The following is a 19,513-nucleotide window of genomic DNA, read 5'->3' as shown; positions in this document are numbered from 1 at the left end:
CTCCTAATTTATATTTTAATTAATCTCCTAGTTTAATCCTCTTTAGTGCAGTGCCACTTAAAATATTAAAACTAAAAAGATCTCACAAATGTATTTATAATATGTGTTCATTATCTGATTTATTCTGTTGTTTTAGGGCATTCAGGGATTAACAGGTGTTAGAGGGGACCCTGTGAGTATTTATTAACATACTGTACATGTGTAGACACAAACATACACAAATTTTTATTAAATGTTTTGTCTGTTTTGTTTTACAGGGAGAACCAGGCATTTTAGGCCCTCAGGGATTAAAGGGAGAAAAAGGTGAAAGGGTAAGAGTGATATTATAATGAATCTTTGACTGCTCTATTCCCTTAATTTTACATCTTATTTATTCAGTCACTTTTACAACATTTACAGTTATTTGGTTCAAGAAATTATAGGTTTTTACTATTTACTACAGGGGGAACCTGGATCTGCTGATGGAGGAGGTTTGCCGGGCCGTAAAGGAGAGCCAGGAATCCCAGGGATCCCTGTAAGAAACAAAAGAAAATAACTCTCACCTGCGCAATAACAAGAAAGAAGCATATACAAGTACTGCATGTCATCACGTAAACAAGATGGTGATTACAGTGCCCATTTTATGCCTTTCTGTCATTTTAGGGCACTCCTGGTCGTCCAGGTGTCGATGGGGTGAAGGGAGAAGCAGGTGCACAAGGTCTGCCTGGACAGGATGGTCGCCCTGGGTTGCCAGGTGCTGCTGGACTTTCTATTAAGGTCAGAATCCATTGCCTTTTCTGTTAATGGTGTCTCTAATGTGCAGTTTGTATGCCTCTGGCCCTGTTTGACTGATGTAGGGTGTATTGAGGGTCTGAATGGCCATGTAGAGGATTGTGACACTTATGTATACATGTATTCATGACCACACTCACATTTCTTCAGGTACTGTATGAGGTTAGAGGTCAAAAATAACCCTGGACCACAAAACCAAGTAGCAATAGCCAAAAATATTTAAAAAGTTATCGTTAGGATAACTCATTAGGATATTAAGTAAAGATCATGTTCTATGAAGATATTTAGTAAATTTCCTAATGCAAATACATTTACGTTATATGGTCAGTTTTTTCAATATTTAAAATTTTTCAATATCAGGTTCGATTCTTTCAAATAGTTGTATCTTTCAATAAAAAAGTGACCCTTATGACTGGTTTTGTGGTCTAGGGTCACAATGGTCTAAAACATCTGCACAGCAGTTAAATGAACCAAAAATCAATACACAGAAATAATCTCACTACCTGTGTATGGTACAGGCCATGTTTGTTTTCCTATTTTAACCCAGCTATGAAAATATGTGAAAGTGCCACTGGCATTTTTATCTGGATAGATATTGTTATGCAATATTAATAAATTCAATGTTTTCACTGTTTGAAGTTTTAGATATGTCTTCAGCCAATCATGTACCTGTCTATTTTTGTGTTTCATTTTCCTGCAGGGTGAAAAAGGCAGCGCTGGTGAGAGGGTGAGTTAATATAAACTCTTCTTCAAAACAATTCAGGGAAGGCTTCTCAAAAAGAAAAAAGAGAGAGGGAAAATAATTGACAGTAAAACAATAAAAAAACAACAAATATTATGAACTAAGACATCAGATGGTGTGGTAACTACTGTATTTCTAGAGTAATGTTGTGTAACAACAACCAAGCATGTTTAGGCTGATTCAGGAATATTAATGTTAAATTATATTTTTTGATTTTACCACATGAACCGCATATTTTTGTCTATTTTTCAGAATATGTTAGTAAACGTGCATAAATATTGTATTGATTGCATGTTGATAGTCCCAAGTGTAAGGTACATAGTCTGTCATATACATTTAACCCAGAATCCATGTAATCATCAGATGGATAATAAATTTACACTGGTAAAAAAAATTATAATAAAAAAAAGCAAAATTTCAGAAGTCCACTACACACCGCTAATACCACATTTATTGCATTACTGGGGAATTTAAAAGCAATGTTCCGTTTTTTTTTGATGTGGAGAAGCAAGTACTCTAACATTTTATTAAAATGTCCCATGTTGTTTAAGGATTCAGCGAGGGCTAAGTAATCTAATGCACCGTGAGAACTCTGTAATGGCTTACTAATACAGTCTGTGAAGACAATCAGTCACATTTCTTAAACATAAATGTGTTCATCTGTCTTATTCCGATTAACAGGGTCCTCCCGGAGTGGGCAGTGGGGTAGCTGCTAAAGGAGATGCCGGTGAACCTGTGAGTGTCTCCATTATTCATGACAGAGTGGCAGTGTAAATGGATATTAACGTGTGTATGTGTTTTTGTGTGAGTGCTGCTGTATATTGGTTGTGTGTACTGTACTTCAGTGTGTGTTTTTGAGTTTTATCACATGCACTGAAGAGTATTTGTGTGTATTTTCAGGGAAGCCCTGGATCGCCTGGTCCTCAGGGCCCACGAGGTGTGACTGGACAAAAAGGAGCCAAAGGAGAACCTGTATGTTTTTTTCTGCCATTATTTTTTTTACATTGCTTGTAAGGTTATTTTTGCTTGTGTTTTGTAAAATGCATGCATTGCTTGTCCAGCTTAACCTGTTTTTTATGTGATTGTGTTGCAGGGTGAGAGTAGTGAGGGTAAACCAGGCCCCCAAGGAAACACCGGAGACCCTGGTGATCGGGTATGAAATGCTTTTACTAATATATTTTGTGCTCACTCTAACATTCCTCTTCATTTGTTTTTTTATTCGTGCATTTTTGTTTCAGGGCCCCCGAGGACCTCCTGGTGAAATTGGAACTAAGGTAAAGAACAGAAATCAATGCATATCTTTACTGTGGCTTGTGTCATCAAGGTACAATGAACAAAAAATGTCTGAATGCATAATATATGAATCAGTTAATGAAGCTTTGTTGTTTATTGTTTTTTTACAGGGTGATCGAGGACAAACTGGACCACCTGGTTTAGATGGAGCCAAGGTGACTATTCGTCTATGCATGATCTGAAGCATATCTGTATAAATGTATCTGGATTTATATTATATTCCTTGTGCTCTTCAGTGTTGATTTAGTTTTGATATCATCCTTTGTGTGATTCTGATGTTTTTTTAGGGAGACAGAGGCCTTCCAGGTCCAGCAGGAGACAAGGTGTGCCCTTAAGCTACATAAAACATTGATATGTATTCTTATTAGAGAGCTGTGGGTAATACTGTGCTTGTTTCTGTCTGTTTTTGTTTGTATGCTAGGGAGATAAAGGTTCAGGAGGCTCCCCTGGACCTCAAGGACTGAGGGTGAGTGGCTGCACAAGCCATGATAAGTCACAAGCCATGTGAAAATGCATGAGTGTACATGCATGTTGTAAATTATTTATATGTGCCTTCAGGGATTGCCAGGAAGCAGTGGCCTTCCTGGAGAGAAGGTAAGTTAAGATTTCAGCTTAACAAACAGCATTTTCCCCAGATATCTACATAATATACATACTGTATGTATATACATATATATATATATATATTTATTTACGTGTCTCTGTTTGCTGTAAGGGTGCTGAGGGTGAAAAAGGCCAACCAGGAAGCTGTGTAAGATCAGATTTTTAAGGTTTTCAAATTCATATGAACGTTTCAGTCATTTGTAATCGTCCTCCTGACATTGTTCACTGTGGCTTTTTAGGACTGTCAAGGTTCATTTGGGAAGAAAGGAGACCGGGTATGACTTTTGAGAACAATGCGGAGACTGTCTATGTCAGATAACAGTATTTCTGTTTTATTCTTATGTTAAGTCCTTTTTATATTGACATTCAGATGGTACAAACCCACTCAAATCTGATTTTTCCTGCTGAAGTTCCATTCAAAACAACTATTTTAACTCTTCTTTTTCTTCCTTTAGGGTGAAAGGGGCCTCCCAGGTACCGATGGTACTAAAGGTGATAAAGGAGATGCTGGACAAAAAGGGGAAAGGGTGAGTTTTGTGATTGAATAAAGGTGTCCATCTGGGAAAAGTCTGCTTGGATGTGATAGTGAGGACATTTTAAAAAGGAAATTACACATTGAGTTTACTTTATCACACATACTTGTGAAATAAAAGATTTTAGTATTGTTATTATTTAGATTTTTTAATTTCAGATAAAAATTTTTATCTGAAATTATGAAACCATATGATTGGACCTTTCTAATCTATCCCACAGGGTGCCCCTGGAGCAGGAGAGTCTGGCCAACCTGGACCTAAAGGGGATCAGGGTGATCGGGTAAGTTTGTCTTCATGATACACTAGATTCATATAGGCAGTGTAAGTATTAAGCTAAAGTTTCAGTTTTAGCCTTTGGTTCTGCATAAGTGAAAAACAGAATTAGCTGCTGTTGTAGCAGTCATAATATTTAACATACTTCTTATTTATCTCAATAGGGTCTCACTGGATTGTCTGGAAAACCTGGTGTGAAGGTAAAGTAAAGCCTTAAAACTCTTTCTAACTCTAGTGACTCCAGAGCATATGTTCATGCAATTGACTCAGCGTTAGCCTAAATTAATTTGTCATATATTGCCTCCTCTTTTCTCTCTGTGCAACTCTAGGGCAGTCAAGGTGACCCAGGGGAGAGAGGGGAGGCGGGTAGTCCTGGTCCGCAAGGGCCAATTGGCCCCAGAGGGAAAGATGTGAGAGTCTGCACCCATTTATACATGAACACAGGACTCTACTAACAGCTGTTTCTAACAACTTCAACTGCAACTAATGCACATCAACTAACATTTTATTAGGGATAAGTATGTCTGTGATACCCTTAACATATCAGGTGTTTTGAAAGTTACAACTCTTTCTACTCTTTCTTGCCTTGGTAATTAGATTTTTTTCAATGCTTTTGTTTAACATTTAACTCTTTCTTATTTTTCTTCTAACATCTTTCTTTCTCACCGAAGTAACAAGCAGTCAAGGTAATGGGTATATTTTCATCCTTGTTTTCAGATTCGGCTTCACACTTCTTTAAAGCTACTGTATTTGTTTTTATGGCTGAAATATCGAATTGTATTGTCATTCATTTCTGAGATGTTAGAATGTCAGGAAGTCTGATCTGTTATTTTGTTTCTTTAGGGACTAAAAGGAGACAAAGGAGAGGATGGCATTCCAGTGAGGTTTTTTTTCATCATTCCTGTGTTTCTGGGTATGATGTGTTTTGTATTTCATGTTGTTCTGTTTCTCTTGTCTCTCAGGGTGAATCAGGGATTCCGGGTAAACCAGGGGAGAGAGGTCTAAGAGTGAGTATATAGATTTGTTATCTGATGCTGAAAATCGTTGTATTCTGTATTCCAGCTACATCCTAATAATTGTCTTTTAATATTTCAGGGAATTTCAGGTCAGCCAGGTCAACCTGGGCCAAAAGGAGACACGGGCGATCCGGGAGAAGATGGACGAAATGTAAGACATGTGACTGCCTAAATGCATTTCAGCAAAATTAAAGGAGAAGTCCATTTCGAGAACAAAAATTTACAGATAATGTACTTACCCCCTTGTCATCCAAGATTTTCATGTCTTTCTTTCTTCAGTCATAAAGAAATTATGTTTTTTGAGGAAACATTTCAGCATTTTCTTCATATAATGGACTTCTATGGTGCCCCCAATTTGAACTTCCAAAATGCAGTTTAAATGCGGCCTTAAACAATCCCAAATGCGGTTGTAAACGATCCCAGTCAAGGAAGAAGGGTCTTATCTAGTGAAACGATCAGTTATTTTCATTTTAAACAAATACAATTTATATACTTTTTATTGTCAAACACTCGTCTTGCCTTGCTCTCCCTTTTTTTCCGGTTCATGACAGTTAGGGTATGTCGAAAAACTCCCACCTCATGTTCTCCCTCAACTTCAGAATCGTCCTATATCACTGTTTTATCTTTTTTGTAAATGGTGTTTGATCTTCTTTGTGAAGACTGGGTTGGTACTTCCGCAGCGATGTAGGATGATTTTGAAATGATTTTTGAAGTTGAGGGAGAAGATACAATGAGTTTTTCGACATACCCTAACTGTCTTGAACCAGAATACACAGAGTTCAGGCAAGATGAGCGTTTGAGAATAAGTATTTAAATTGTATTTTTTTAATGAAAAAAGCCAATCGTTTCACTAGATAAGACAATTCTTCTTCGGCTGGGATTTTTGTTGTGGAAGTGAACTTCTCCTTTAAAGCAATTATTTATACAGAGTCTGAAATTTAGTATTTGGCATTCCATAAAAAAGTGAATGAAGGAGAATTTTGAAAGAATAAAAGAAAATTATGTTAATAAAATGATGGTAACAAAATACAACGTTAAAGCACAAAGAATAGTGTTATTAATAGAATAGGTATTAGATTAATAGTGAAAAAGCAATTTTAATAGATTCCCATTTTTCCACTTTATTAGTAGTCACTATGACTTTATATTATTTGATTCTTTGCATATAACGACCAGTTACTCTAAGAGCACATTGTATTGAAATCTAAGCCTATGACCCCAAAAACAATATTTTATTGGATAATGAGTTTTCTGAACAACTATACCTTGCCTTATAAAGCAACACTGGATTTAGGACTGTTGGGTTAGATTTATTGGGTTATTTTTGTTTAGTCATGTGATCAGTGCTTTGTTCTGCGCAGGGTACCCCAGGTCCTGCCGGACCAAGAGGACCAAAGGGAGAGCAGGTGAAATATCAGAAACTTCTCACACAACACAAATTCACTAATGTTTGAACTTCTACACAAACACTAAATGTGTCTAACTCTAATCTTTATTATTGGTGATTATAGGGAATACAAGGTCCCCCTGGGCCACCTGGAGATGGGGTATGTTTTGAAATCATTATCATGTCAGTGTACTTTTATCTACACCTACTGTTTATTTAAATAACCTGTTGTTTTTTAAATTTGTTTATTGTGTTAGACAAGTGGAGAGAAACAGCTGAAAGGTGACAGAGGAGAAAAGGTACAGTATAATGTTCATAGTGTTTAAATTTTGTCTATCATACATATTCTGGTTTTGCCAGTGTGATACTCTTGTTTTAACACCAGGGAGAGGCTGGTGACCCAGGGGAGCATGGGGCTAAAGGCCAAAAGGGAGAAGCGGGAGCTTCAGGCCCGCCAGGACCAAGCGTAAGTCAGTGTGGTGATCAGACAGTATGTGTAATTGAGAGTAATGTGATTTGTATCTTAACCTATTTGTTTTTTAGGGTCCTGAGGGGCCACGTGGGCAACCAGGAGCTAGAGTAAGAACCTCCTACTGCTTTTGTGCCTTTTAGCTATTTGTACATTACTTTGATCTGTATGTGTATCTGCTTGTGTCTGTTTCTGAGACGGCATACACACATGACTCTAAATATAGTGATATACTTAATCCCATTCAAACATACAGTTATTTAGGACAGTGGCAACCATATTACACAACTGAATTTGTTTTGATAACTGATTTTTCATTAAATCTCCACTGTAGTACCACACCAGGAGTCATTACTTTTAATAACAGATGTCATTCTGCTTCCTGTTTCTTCTAGGGTGACCTAGGCGATAGGGGCAGTCCAGGAGACAAGGTATAAAAGCCAGTTTTCTCAGTTTTTCTCTGAGTACCGTGTCCAGGCTGTAGATTTTTTAGCAGGTTGAATTGCTCGAAGTTCCATAACAACACCAAACCATTAAACATGACCACAAGACATGAAATACAAAGCACATTTAGCACAACAAACGTTAAAAATCAGCTTTAAATGACAGATTTTGACAATAAGTTGTGTTAGCCTAAAGGTTAATGATCTGCACTGCTTAATGCAAAAGCTGCAGGTTCAGTTTTATATGCGGGTGGTATTTTTTAGGCACCTCACGATTCGATTAAATTTTGATTCATGGAATCATGATGCGATTACTAAACAATATTCGACGCATAAATTTTTCAACACAGCCTTTCAGCTGCAAATCTTTTTAAATAAATCATGCATTAGACCTAGAGTCTTTCCGACATATGTGGAAGCTTTGGGCTGCTTAAGGTTTTTCAGTTAGAACTGACAGACGTGAACAGGCTGATATTCCTTCAGCTCCAGATGGACACATAAAATATAGTTTTAAAGTCATATTTCTTAAGAATTTCATTTGAGTGTGGCAAATTTTTTACAACATTTTTTTTTAGCCCTAATTACTATGATTAATATCTAGCTTAATCACCACTGAGCAAAACATTTATCTAAAGACTTCTAAATAGTGGAACTGGGCTTACAATGTTTGTATTTTTATGATATGCATTATTTTATCAAAACATATTAAAACAGTAATATTGTAAAATGTTTTAACAATTTAAAATAACTGTTTTCTATTTTATTGTATTTTAAAATGTAGTTTATTCTTGTGATAGCAAAGCAAACTTTTCAGGTGCCAGTCTTCAGTGGGACATGATCTATTAGAAATCAATCTAATATGCTGATTTGGTGCTCAAAAATAATTTCTTATTATTATCAGTGTGGAAAACTGCTTCATATTTTTGTGGAAAACTTAATACCTTTTTTTTTTTTAGGATTCTTTGATTAGTAGAAAGTTTTGAATATGATGTATTTTTAACAATGTTAGGGTTAAAATCTTTACTGTCACTTTTGATCAATATAATATAATGCATCCTTGCTAAATAAAAGTATTACTTTCTTTAAAAAAAAATTACTGACCCCGAACTTTTAAATGTTAGTCTTTTTTAATGATAAGCAGTTGGCAAGTAGACATAACATGCAATACATTTTTATAGAAAGAAGGATATATTATATTTAAACAGTTTGATTAAAAAGAATTGTGGAATTGAACATCTTGCTTCAGCCATGCAAATTCTACCGTCAATTACTTTTTGAATGAGGCATCTGTGATATTCCTTAAATATCTCTTCAAAAGCAGGTGTAAGCACCCCTGCAAAAATCATTCTATTTTAGTGTGTACAATGACAATATTTTGAAAGCGAGTGTCATACAGTGGTAGACAGCTGAAAAATGGCTGAAATGGTAAAACTGGCTGCAGTAATCAGTGTAAAGTATAAATATAACTGCTTAGTCATGGATCTCTCTATACTGCAGAAGCTGTGACACACTTCATTATGTCAGGTTTTACCTCTTGGGGTTTTAAATAGCAGGTCTCACTAGCGCTGCAATTATTTGTTATTGGCTGTCTGCGAGACTGTTTAATCTTTGTTTAACATTTGTGCTACAGAACTGAAACAAGGCTTTGTTTTGTAGTGGGAGGAAATGAGAAAACAAGATCTCACTGATGTCTTGAGGAATATTGTAAACCATGTTGTGGCTGTCTGCTTTCTGTCAGAGAGACGTATAGCCAATTAGTTTGTGTCTGATCCTTGTGACGTATACTTGTACCAGTCCTCATCCAATTTATCCATTTGATCTCTGTTCTTTTCATAATCATTCTGTAGGTTTTTAGACTGGCTTTAATGATTTTATTACATTCATTAAGCAGATGACTACTGCTTTTGGCATGCATATGTGTGATGCTGTCAAAAAGGTGTTGTTAGTGACAAAAATTGCATCTGTCAGTTAACCCATTCTTATTATTATTCATTTAAGATGGTGATGACCCAATGCTGAGAAAACTGAAATGGATTTTGACAGTGACGTTTAGTGTTTTGTGTATGTTTACAGTATTTATGTGTCACAGATTAGTTGCTATTGATTGTTTCTGTATATGTGCGCATGTGTGTGCAGGGAGATAGAGGAGCGGCTGGTTTGGATGGACGACCCGGTCAGGATGGGAAACCCGGGCCGCCTGGAGCTCCTGGATTACGGGTTAGATCATCTAAATCCTTGCATTAGATTTGTATTCAAAGGATCTACTATTAATCTGAATCATGAATGTTTTTGGTTTTGTAGGGTGACCCAGGAAAACAAGGGGATCCTGGAAGAGATGTGAGTGCTCCTGTCCTCCTGTATGTCAAATCAACAAATCAGTGCAGTTTTAATCTGTTTAACATTTAATTGTTTTCTAGGGTTTGGCGGGACTAAGAGGGCCTCAGGGGCCTCCTGGACCAGCTGGGCCCCCCGGAGATAATGGCACACCTGTGAGTAATATAGCTTAATCTGTGCAAATCATTTATCCATTTCCATACTGGAGCATAAGCACGTCATCACATCACTATCACTATAATGTTATGCTTTATTTCAGGGTAAAGCAGGGGAGGATGGGAAACCAGGACTGCCTGGAAAACCTGTAAGTAATGCTGTAATCTTAATGAAAACCCAACATACGCTACCAGTCAAAAGTTTTTGAACAGGTAATGTTTTTTAAAGAAGTCTCTTCTGTTCACCAAGCGTGCATTTATTTGATCCCAAAGTACAGCAAAAGCAGTCAAATTGTGGAATATTTTTACTATTTAAAATAACTGCTTGCTATTTGAATATATTTTAAAATGTTATTTATTCCTGTGATTTAAAAGCTGAATTTTAAGCATCATTACTCGAGTCACATGATCCTTCAGAAATCAGAATTCTGATTTGCTGCTCAAAGAGTTGAATTTTTTTAGGGTTTTTTGATGATTAGAAATTCAGAAGAACAGCATTTATCTGAAATAGAAATCTTTTGTAACGCTATAAATGTCTTTATCATCACTTTTGATCAATTTAAAGCATCCTTGCTAAATAAAAATATTAATTTCTATAATTTCTCCCCCTTCCCCCTAAAAAAGAATATATAAATATATATGTAACTGTTAATAATACAAAACATTTTCTTGAACAGCAAATCAGCATATTAGAATGATTTCTGAACGTTCATGTGACACAGAAAACTGGAGTAATGATGCTGAAAATTTTGCTATATATTCTAATTGCTATATTCAATTATTTCAAATAGTAAAAATATTTTGAAATTTTACTGTTTTTGCTGTACTTTGGATTAAATAAATGCAGGCTTGGTGAACAGAAGAGACATCTTTAAAAAACATTAAAAATCTTACTGTTCAAAAACTTTTGACTGATGTGTATGTATTAAAAATATTCTCACATTATAGCTTCTCCTATTGTAGCATGTGTTAATTTCCAAGACAGCACTTGGTACTTTAAATCCTGAGGCTTTTCCCTTTTTTATCAAGGCTCAATCTTGAATGCAGCATGCAAACTCTCGTTCCAGTTTAGTAACCACACCACAGCCCTTGTCCCCCATAAACGAGACGATTAAACCATCCTGCTGATAATAAATCACCCTCTTAGCAGCCTAATGAGCTTTCAGTGGGAGGTAACTCTGCCTAATAAATGCTTTATAGTTAAAATATGTAAGGAGTTCCAGTCAGCCATGTACTAATGTTCGGTTAACCTGACTCAGATAGATTACGCCTCTGGAGCGGAGCTTACGTAAAACCGCTCGTCCTGCAGTTTCTTCTGATTTACTGATCACAGCCCTGAACCAGCTGCGGTAATTGCAGGAGCTATATTGGGCTGGATGGCACCCGTCATATATCTGTAATACGAGGCCGCGTGTCGCACGAAGCGTTTAGAAGAGAAATTACTGCTTGAATGAGTCGCACAAAATTACAAGAGTTCTCATACCAAAACAGGAAGAGCTGATTACAGGAAGTCTTGATTACAGAAATTATGAAAATGCGCCTTGCACTCATCCAGATGTCTGTGTTTGATGCCTCGGTTTCTATCTAACTTTTTCAGGGCGAGGATGGCGTGCCAGGAGAGGATGGTCGAAAGGTAATAAAAACACCTATTGCTGAAAGCTTGTGTATGATTGTATTGTAGTTTTTAATAATTAGCCTCTGATCGAATCTGGTTATGCCTTCTTTGCAGGGAGATAAAGGAGAGTCAGGGCCTGCTGGAAGAGATGTAAGTCTCTTACTGCCTTTCACAAGTCCATCACAGCTACACACTTTTAAAATGTACATTTTGAGGCTTCTCTGACAGCTGTGTTTTGGAAAATATTATTATTACCATTTTGTGGCATCAAAGGTAAGCATGTAACAGGTTTGTAAAACCTGTTCTTGTTTCTAATGTTTCATTTTGTACTCCTTGTCTGTACCTGCTGTTTTCTTCCTTTGATTTGTAGCCACATTTCACTCAGATTGTGTTGTTTTCTGTGATTCAGTCCATGTCATTATGTCTCTTTGCCCTTTTGACTCTCTTTTTGCTATTTGTCTGTCTCGCACAGCTAATTTTCCCATCAGCACAAATCAGATTTGTTGTTAAATGGATGTTTTCAATCACAGAAACACACTCGCAAACATATACACACTCTCGCATGCATTTTAAATGCGTGGATGCTCTTCTTCCTGTGCTTGATGCTGAGTGCAGTCAGTAATTATGAGTCAGCAGCCTTATGGGAGAAACTCTTCACTGATGAGTTTATTTGATGTGCAAATTTATGCCCATTAATTAAGAAATTAATTTGTATCATGGTTATTTCTCTCATCTCCATCTTGCACTCTCTGTTTCTCTCTCCTCAGGGTCGAGATGGGTTGAAAGGTGATCAGGGCATTGCAGGACCTATTGGCCCTCAAGGTCCCATCGGACCGCCTGGAGTTCCTGGAAATGTCGGACCACCAGGACAGGTGCGTTTATGTTTGATTTTAAATAGACTACTTTGCTACTCTCTTAATCACATGCAAATTTGGGAGGATGCAAAATTTATGCAAACAGCTGTATAACTCAGTCTTTGTATTTTTTTTTCAGGTGGTGTATGTTAAGGGGGAGCTAGCAGCACCTATTCCAGGCCCCCAGGGCCCTCCAGGAGCCCCTGTAAGTAACATCTACCGCCGCTGGCTCTAAAAGAGTAAAAGTTTGTTGTCACAGACTGTCTACTTTGCTTTTTAGAAAGAAATCACCACCTACATTTTCTGAAATTGTGAAAATCCTGATTAGTTATTTAATAAAGCCCAAGTACAGTGAATTCATTCACACTGCTTTTTATCAATCAGGGAATTCCTGGAGTTCCAGGAACTGCTGGACAAAGAGTAAGTTTGAGTGCAAGTAAATATGTTGGTTTTTTATATATCATGATGCATGTTATAATAATGTGACCTTTGTAGGGTGAAAGAGGTCCGCCAGGCTTGAAAGGAGATGTGGTGAGTGTATTTTTTCCAAATGTGTATTTTAGTGGTCACTGCTCTCTGAGCTGACATAAGGCAGGTCTCAGCATACCTGACTGTAATAATTCAACCCTTGTGATTGACAGGGAGATCCAGGAGAGGATGGCAGACCAGGAACTCCAGTGGTAAGAAAAATGCTCACGCACACAGAGTCACACATGCATGGCTGGCAAGATGACTAATGTTGTTTTTCCCCTGTTTTGTCATAGGATGTGAAGAGAGCTTTGTCAGAATTTGGCATTGAGGTACTGAGAAATTTATCAACAAGATTGACAGAGTTTGCCAGTATATGTTTATGTCACCCTCTCCCCTATTCTTTGCGTACACTTTCCATTGCAGGTCAGAGAACTGAAACTATTAGCTGATGACAGAAGCAATCTAGTATCAAAGTTGAGTGAACTGACAGAGGGAAAGAGGGGAGAAAAAGGAGACGTCGGACCTAAAGGCCCTCAAGGAGCAGATGTGAGTTAAAATCGTGCATATGTGCACCAGAGTGCAATGAGTACCTTTTGCAATGAAGATCATGCAAAAACTCATTAGGCGCTGACCATGGTGCTGAAACGTATTTCTAGTTAGAAAACATTAAGGAACCGTCTGTATTTCTTCACTGTCTCATCCGCTCCACTTCTCACTCCTTGCATACTGGCTTTCAGGGATTACGGGGTCTTCCGGGTGAACGAGGTGCGAAAGGAGAGCAGGGTGAGAAAGGGCCTCCTGGCCCACAGGGTCCTCCAGGCAGGGCAATTGGCGAAAGAGGTCCAGAAGGTCCACCAGGACAGGCAGGTGAACCCGGAAAGCCAGGAATACCAGGAGTACCAGGACGAGCCGGTGAACTTGGAGAAGCTGGCAGACCTGGGGATAAGGTAAAGATTGGTATTTTGTTACTATAGCTGTCTTATATCTTTTAGGAGATAAAGAGCTTACACAAACTTGACATAAACGCTTGATATAAAGTTATTGTAGAAACAAAATTAAAATTTGTCTTTGTTGCAGGGGGAAAAAGGGGAGAAAGGTGACAGAGGTCTAGCTGTAAGTACTATTTCTATAACAAATAGTATAAATAAATACATTTACTTATTTGTTTATTTTGATGGTGCATTTTCTTTCATAATACTATATATATATATATATATATATATGCTGGATGTATGATGTGTAATTTCCAACCAGAAAATTTAGCTTGAATTTGGTGCTTGGTGTGTGTTCAAACCCTACTTTCTTGTTTTCATATGGAATAAATCTTCTCTTTTTTAGGGTCCAGCTGGATTGCCTGGCCTAGGGGGGCCTCCAGGACCAAAGGTAAAACTAAATGAAGCTCACATTTGTAGTATACTACCTAAAGTTGAGATTTGAATGTTGTCAGTTTTGTGTTTGCCAACATATTGAGCATGTGTGTGTGTTTTTCTAAGGGGGATTCTGCCTCCGTTCAGAGTGGTTTACCTGGTCCAAGGGGTCTTCCAGGCCCCCAAGGTATCAGAGGAGAGGTTGGTCCAGTAGGACCTCCTGGACCTACAGGAGAGAGGGTGAGAGTGGAGAGTTTCTATAACACGTATCAGGGTCTTTAAAAAGTCTTAGATTTAGTTGTATTAAATTTAAGGCCATAACAAGTCTTAAATGGTACAAGAAAATCTTAATTAGGATTTCAAGAGGTGTTAAATTTGAGGATGGAAAGAGAAGATTTGCAATATAGCTTAATGTGACAACTGAACTTCAAAAGGCTGTGATTTCATTGAATAAATATGAGGGCTGCATGTTTCAAGGTCAGATGTTGCGCTGCATGGTGTACTGCTGTTACTGGGGAAATGCTTTATTTCTGTAGTTACGAATGCGCCACCTTCTTGCAGAGAATGAATGTGAATTTTCAATAAGCGTGTCTGCTGTTTTTGTTTAGACCACAGCGAAAATCCACCCATATTTTTAACAAGCAGAGTTGTAAATGTGAACGGGAGGACAACACGAAGCTAATGCTAATGCATTATAAAAATCTAAGCACAGATACCCAGTTGGTATGTGTGGCACCATGCTGCCTAATAGGTTTGTGACCTTAGTTGACAGTCTGATCTGTGATGTGTCCCTCTCTCAGGGCTACACAGGTCTTCGTGGAGAGAAAGGAGACAAAGGACCCAGTGGAGAAAGTGGAAAAGATGGCTCCCCAGTGAGTATACCATTTTACTGGCCTTAACTGACAATAAAACTTAGTTCATTTGATTTTACAATAAAACGGTTGTACTTTTTTTTAGGGAAGTCCAGGAGAGCCAGGAAAACCAGGGGTGGAAGGGAAGCCGGTGAGAAACAAATTCTAGTGGCTGTGTTGCCAGTTTATTATTAAAATTAATTTTAAATGCTCTGTGTCTATGTCACATTAATTTTAAATGCTCTATGTCAATGTTACTGTTTGATTTGTGCTAAGGCAAGCATCTTTATTTATTAGATAGATGCACTAAGCTTTGGTATGTAACGTATTTCACACCATTTGTAGATAGTGTGGCTTGCTGTAGACAATTGTTTTTGCAAAAGTTTTTGCCTTGTGGATGATAAAACAGACAAAAAAATAGTCACCCAAACTGAAACTGTAACTGATACTGATGGACCTAAGATTTGTCTGTGAACCAGAATATCATAGACACTTTGAAAAGGCTTTTTTACTTAGGCCAGTAAATAACCACTAGTTAACCAACCAGAACACAGTAGCAACCACCCAAGATGTCATACCAACTGCATAGCAATGTCTTTAGCACAGGCAAGACTCATCTTCAACTGATGCATTATGCATTCCTATGACATAACTGTCATGCACATTTGTCTACTGTAATTACAACAAACCATGGTAAGATGACCAGAGAACGGTGAGTCCCACAAATCTCTTGCTCTCGTTTGAGAGTCTGGTGATATTTTATAAATTCTGCCAAATTTAAGACAATTAAAGTTTATCATTTACACCGATGGAAGTCACGTATATAGTATTGTAGTAGCCATACAATATGAAAATGTATGAAATTTAGATTAAAAGAGAGTTTAGTATTAGTGGGGAAGAGGAGAGTTTTGACTCTCACTCACACATTTATTTATTCTCCTCTGGAGCAGGGTTTGAAGGGACCGGCCGGTCCACCAGGCCAACCTGTGAGTAACAGCATCCCAACACGGCAGCCTCTCTTGGGCTTGCCGTTGTTGGAAAGCCTGGGGATTTGATGCGAATACTAGGCCTTGCTGTGAGCACTAGCTGACTTCCTTTGCCTGAAGCTCCATAGATTAAACAACACAGAAGTAACAATGCAGCACTGCTTCTATCCGCTAACCACTCTGTCTCCTCTTTTCCTCCTCCACTCCTTTTCGTAATCCCACTCCCTTCAACTTCTAATTCCACTTCACTCGAAATTTGGACCATCACACCTCTGCTCTCTCTACACTTCCTGTCCCTCCATCCCTTCCTTCCTCTCTCTAGGGCTTGCCTGGGTTCCCAGGAGTGCTGGGCAGACCGGTAGGTTTTCTGTGGCTGAGATTGTAAGCTGCTTTACTAATATTGGGAAGGGGGCTGTCCTTGTCTTTGTAGTTTGTTTGTGTGTATTTGTGCATTTCTGTATGTCTGTTAGATACTCGAGTGAGTTTGGAAGTATGTATTATGTTTTATGTGTCTGTGAGGAATGTGAATGTTTGTGAATTTGTATATACTACTATTCAAAAGTTTGGGGTCAGCAAGGTTTTTATACTTTTATTTAGCAAGGATGTATTACATCAAAAGTGACAATAAATACATTTAATATATGCTAAATATTTCTATTCAAATAAATGCTATTTATTTGAACTTTATATTTATCAGAGAATTTTCACAAATGTATGTAGATGCACAACTGTTTTTAACATTGATAATAATAAGAAATGTTTCTTGAGCACCAAGTCAGCTTATTAGAATTATTTCTGAAGAATTATGTAACACTGAAGATATTTTACAAATCTTATCAACTTCAAACTTTTGAACAGGAGTGTATGTGTCCAGTATTTGTACAGTCTTTGTCAAAAGTACAGTATACAGTATGTCCGTATACAGTACAGTCTGTTTGTGTGTGCTGTTTAAATGTGCATGTGTGTATCTGTGTGTTTTATATTTGTATTAGCCTACTATTCATACCAACAATACGTTATTTTGCACAGGGAAATCCAGGAGAACCAGGAATACGAGGACCAACTGTACGTATATTCAGTTTAATGTACATACTCGAATTAAAAATCCTATTTATAACCTTTGGTTTAATTTTTCAGGGACCGATGGGCGGAAATGGACCCCCAGGGGCTCCTGGTGTGAAGGTTAATGCTGCATTATTTGGACCCTATAATTTTATTCATTAGCTGTCATTTTAAATCAAGTATAACAGCATGAGTTATTTTGCCTCTATTTGTGTCCTGATTTCCTCAGCTTTGGTACTGCAGATACAAATAACATATAAATTCTGGTGTTTGTGTGTGTATGTACACATGTTTGTGTGTCATGTTTAGGGTAACCAAGGAGAACCAGGCACTGGAGTTCAAGTAAGTTTTCCAGCTGAGTAGCGATGAACACTTTCCTTCAGGCGATTTGATACACAGCAATGTGTTTTTGGAGTTACGTAACTAACCCACCAGAGTTTACTTACTCTTCAATCTTTTCTCTTCATTTTTCAAGGGCCCTCCTGGACCTCAGGGTAACAGAGGGTTACCTGGACCTGCAGGCACTCCAGGAGCAATAGTAAGATAAAAACGCAATATTGGAGTCATTCCAACAGCTCAGAGAAGTTTGACCTCTGTCTCTCTACAGAGGTCATTAGACAATCTCTGCAGCTTCAGCTTAAAGCCTCTTCACTTGCTGTTTCTTTGTGTCTTATTTATCCTTGACTCTCGTAATCTTCTGGTTGCCCTTGCATTTCAGAAAGAAAAATGTTTTTTCATTTTGTGTAGGCCAATTTCTGCATTGAAATATCAGTGTACTGCTGATGTTTAACAGATCCTGTGTTTTGTTACATAAATAGATAAGGGTGATTAATATTTGTCTGAGTAGGGATGAATGCAACACTTTCTAATGTTTCCAGGGACCACAAGGACCTCCAGGGCTGCCAGGACAAGTGGTGAGTAAATAAACATACCACACCAACATATATTACAGAGCATTTAAAATTCAGAAAAATACTCTATTATGATTTTCCCTGTAATTGCTCAAATGGCGAACTTGAGGCAATACATAGCTGAGTGTTCAAGACAAAAAGTGTCAGCTGTGCTTTGACTTGAAAAGCAATATAGCTGTTTCGCAGTGCAGTCAGAACTGCTTCTATGAGGTGCGAGAATGATTGAAACTGAACCGCAATTCACTTTCTCGGATGGGCACACTTGGTCTCGGTCTGGCGTTTAGTGCTGTTTCAGGCGCAATCCAATTATGATGTCGTGATGTATGTATCGCATGGATGTGTATCATATTTTGAGAAACTTTGCAATACTCAGACCAAGTTTATATGAAGTGCATCTCTGTTCTCTCATTAATACACATACATACAAGTTTAATAAGCTAAACTGTGACATTCCGTAGACTTCTATTGTTTTACACTGTAAAAAAAAAGAAGTGAAATTTACTGTAAAAAAAGCTGGCAGCTGTGGTTGCCAGAATTTTACATTTTAGGTTTTACGGATTTTACTTAAATTTACATTTTTAAACTGTATTCCATTAACTGTTATAATGTTAATATACCAACCTTTTGAAGTACTGAAATATGTTTAGCACCTTTGTAATACACTGATAACCGCCACAAGCAGGTGGTGATAAGAAATTTACATGATAAACCAAAGCTGAATAAGTGAGCTAAATATAAACAAGCTTAATCATAATCCACACCTAAAAAATTAGTCTTTTCTGGATTTTTAGAAAAAAAAAATACAGTGTGTATATATATATACAGACACACACACAAACACATTACAGTGTCTTGCAAAAGTATTCATACCCCTTCATTTTTTCACATTTTGTTATGTTGCTGCCTTATGTTGATGTGCTTTAAATTACTTTTTTTTTTCCACATCTATCTACACTCCATAAAACATAATGACTAAACAAAAACAGAATTGTCACAACTTTGTTCATTTATTTAAAAAAAAATAAATTAAATAAGTACATTGCATAAGTATTCATACCCTGAACTCAGTACTGCTGAAGCACCTTTACAGCCTCAGGTTTTGTTGGGTATGGTGTGACAAGCTGTGCACATCTGCATTTGGCAATTATCTGCCATTCTTCGCCTCACCTCTTCACCTCTCAAGCTCCATCAGGTTGGATGGGGCAGATGCACATTTTCAGGTTTCTCCAGAAATGTTTGATAGGGTTCGAGCCCAGGCTCTTTCTGGGCCACTTAAGGACATTTGTGTGTTTTAGCAACTCTTGCTGTGTGCTTAGAGTCATTGTCCTGTTGGAGGGTGAACCTTCTGCCCAGTCTGAGGTTCTGAATGCTCTGGAC

At 37.6% G+C, this 19,513-nt stretch overlaps 1 protein-coding gene across 1 annotated transcript in view; it reads left to right on the top strand.

The window, feature by feature from the left end:
• The window catches only part of col7a1 (collagen, type VII, alpha 1), a 67,001-nt gene that overhangs the window by 26,997 nt on the left and 20,491 nt on the right, over positions 1-19,513 (top strand). Inside the window, 53 exon segments of the mRNA XM_051112948.1 lie at positions 137-172; positions 258-311; positions 443-514; positions 643-756; positions 1,472-1,498; positions 2,195-2,248; positions 2,414-2,485; positions 2,607-2,666; positions 2,752-2,787; positions 2,917-2,961; positions 3,094-3,129; positions 3,228-3,272; positions 3,365-3,400; positions 3,522-3,557; positions 3,649-3,684; positions 3,865-3,936; positions 4,163-4,222; positions 4,380-4,415; positions 4,545-4,625; positions 5,059-5,094; positions 5,178-5,222; positions 5,311-5,382; positions 6,593-6,637; positions 6,743-6,778; positions 6,876-6,917; positions 7,004-7,084; positions 7,162-7,197; positions 7,483-7,518; positions 9,667-9,747; positions 9,832-9,867; positions 9,948-10,019; positions 10,124-10,168; positions 11,617-11,652; positions 11,749-11,784; positions 12,402-12,506; positions 12,628-12,693; positions 12,873-12,908; positions 12,984-13,019; positions 13,130-13,168; positions 13,253-13,288; positions 13,383-13,505; positions 13,697-13,906; positions 14,037-14,072; positions 14,298-14,342; positions 14,453-14,566; positions 15,127-15,198; positions 15,284-15,328; positions 16,486-16,521; positions 17,193-17,228; positions 17,301-17,345; positions 17,535-17,567; positions 17,701-17,763; positions 18,104-18,139. Of these exon segments, the coding sequence (XP_050968905.1) occupies positions 137-172; positions 258-311; positions 443-514; positions 643-756; positions 1,472-1,498; positions 2,195-2,248; positions 2,414-2,485; positions 2,607-2,666; positions 2,752-2,787; positions 2,917-2,961; positions 3,094-3,129; positions 3,228-3,272; positions 3,365-3,400; positions 3,522-3,557; positions 3,649-3,684; positions 3,865-3,936; positions 4,163-4,222; positions 4,380-4,415; positions 4,545-4,625; positions 5,059-5,094; positions 5,178-5,222; positions 5,311-5,382; positions 6,593-6,637; positions 6,743-6,778; positions 6,876-6,917; positions 7,004-7,084; positions 7,162-7,197; positions 7,483-7,518; positions 9,667-9,747; positions 9,832-9,867; positions 9,948-10,019; positions 10,124-10,168; positions 11,617-11,652; positions 11,749-11,784; positions 12,402-12,506; positions 12,628-12,693; positions 12,873-12,908; positions 12,984-13,019; positions 13,130-13,168; positions 13,253-13,288; positions 13,383-13,505; positions 13,697-13,906; positions 14,037-14,072; positions 14,298-14,342; positions 14,453-14,566; positions 15,127-15,198; positions 15,284-15,328; positions 16,486-16,521; positions 17,193-17,228; positions 17,301-17,345; positions 17,535-17,567; positions 17,701-17,763; positions 18,104-18,139 (2,955 nt within the window).

The sequence above is a fragment of the Labeo rohita genome, chromosome 6 (genome assembly GCF_022985175.1).
Source record: "Labeo rohita strain BAU-BD-2019 chromosome 6, IGBB_LRoh.1.0, whole genome shotgun sequence".
Lineage (NCBI taxonomy): Eukaryota > Metazoa > Chordata > Actinopteri > Cypriniformes > Cyprinidae > Labeo > Labeo rohita.
The sequence above is the reverse complement of the archived record's forward strand: the minus strand, read 5'-3'. Positions and strand labels throughout refer to the sequence as shown.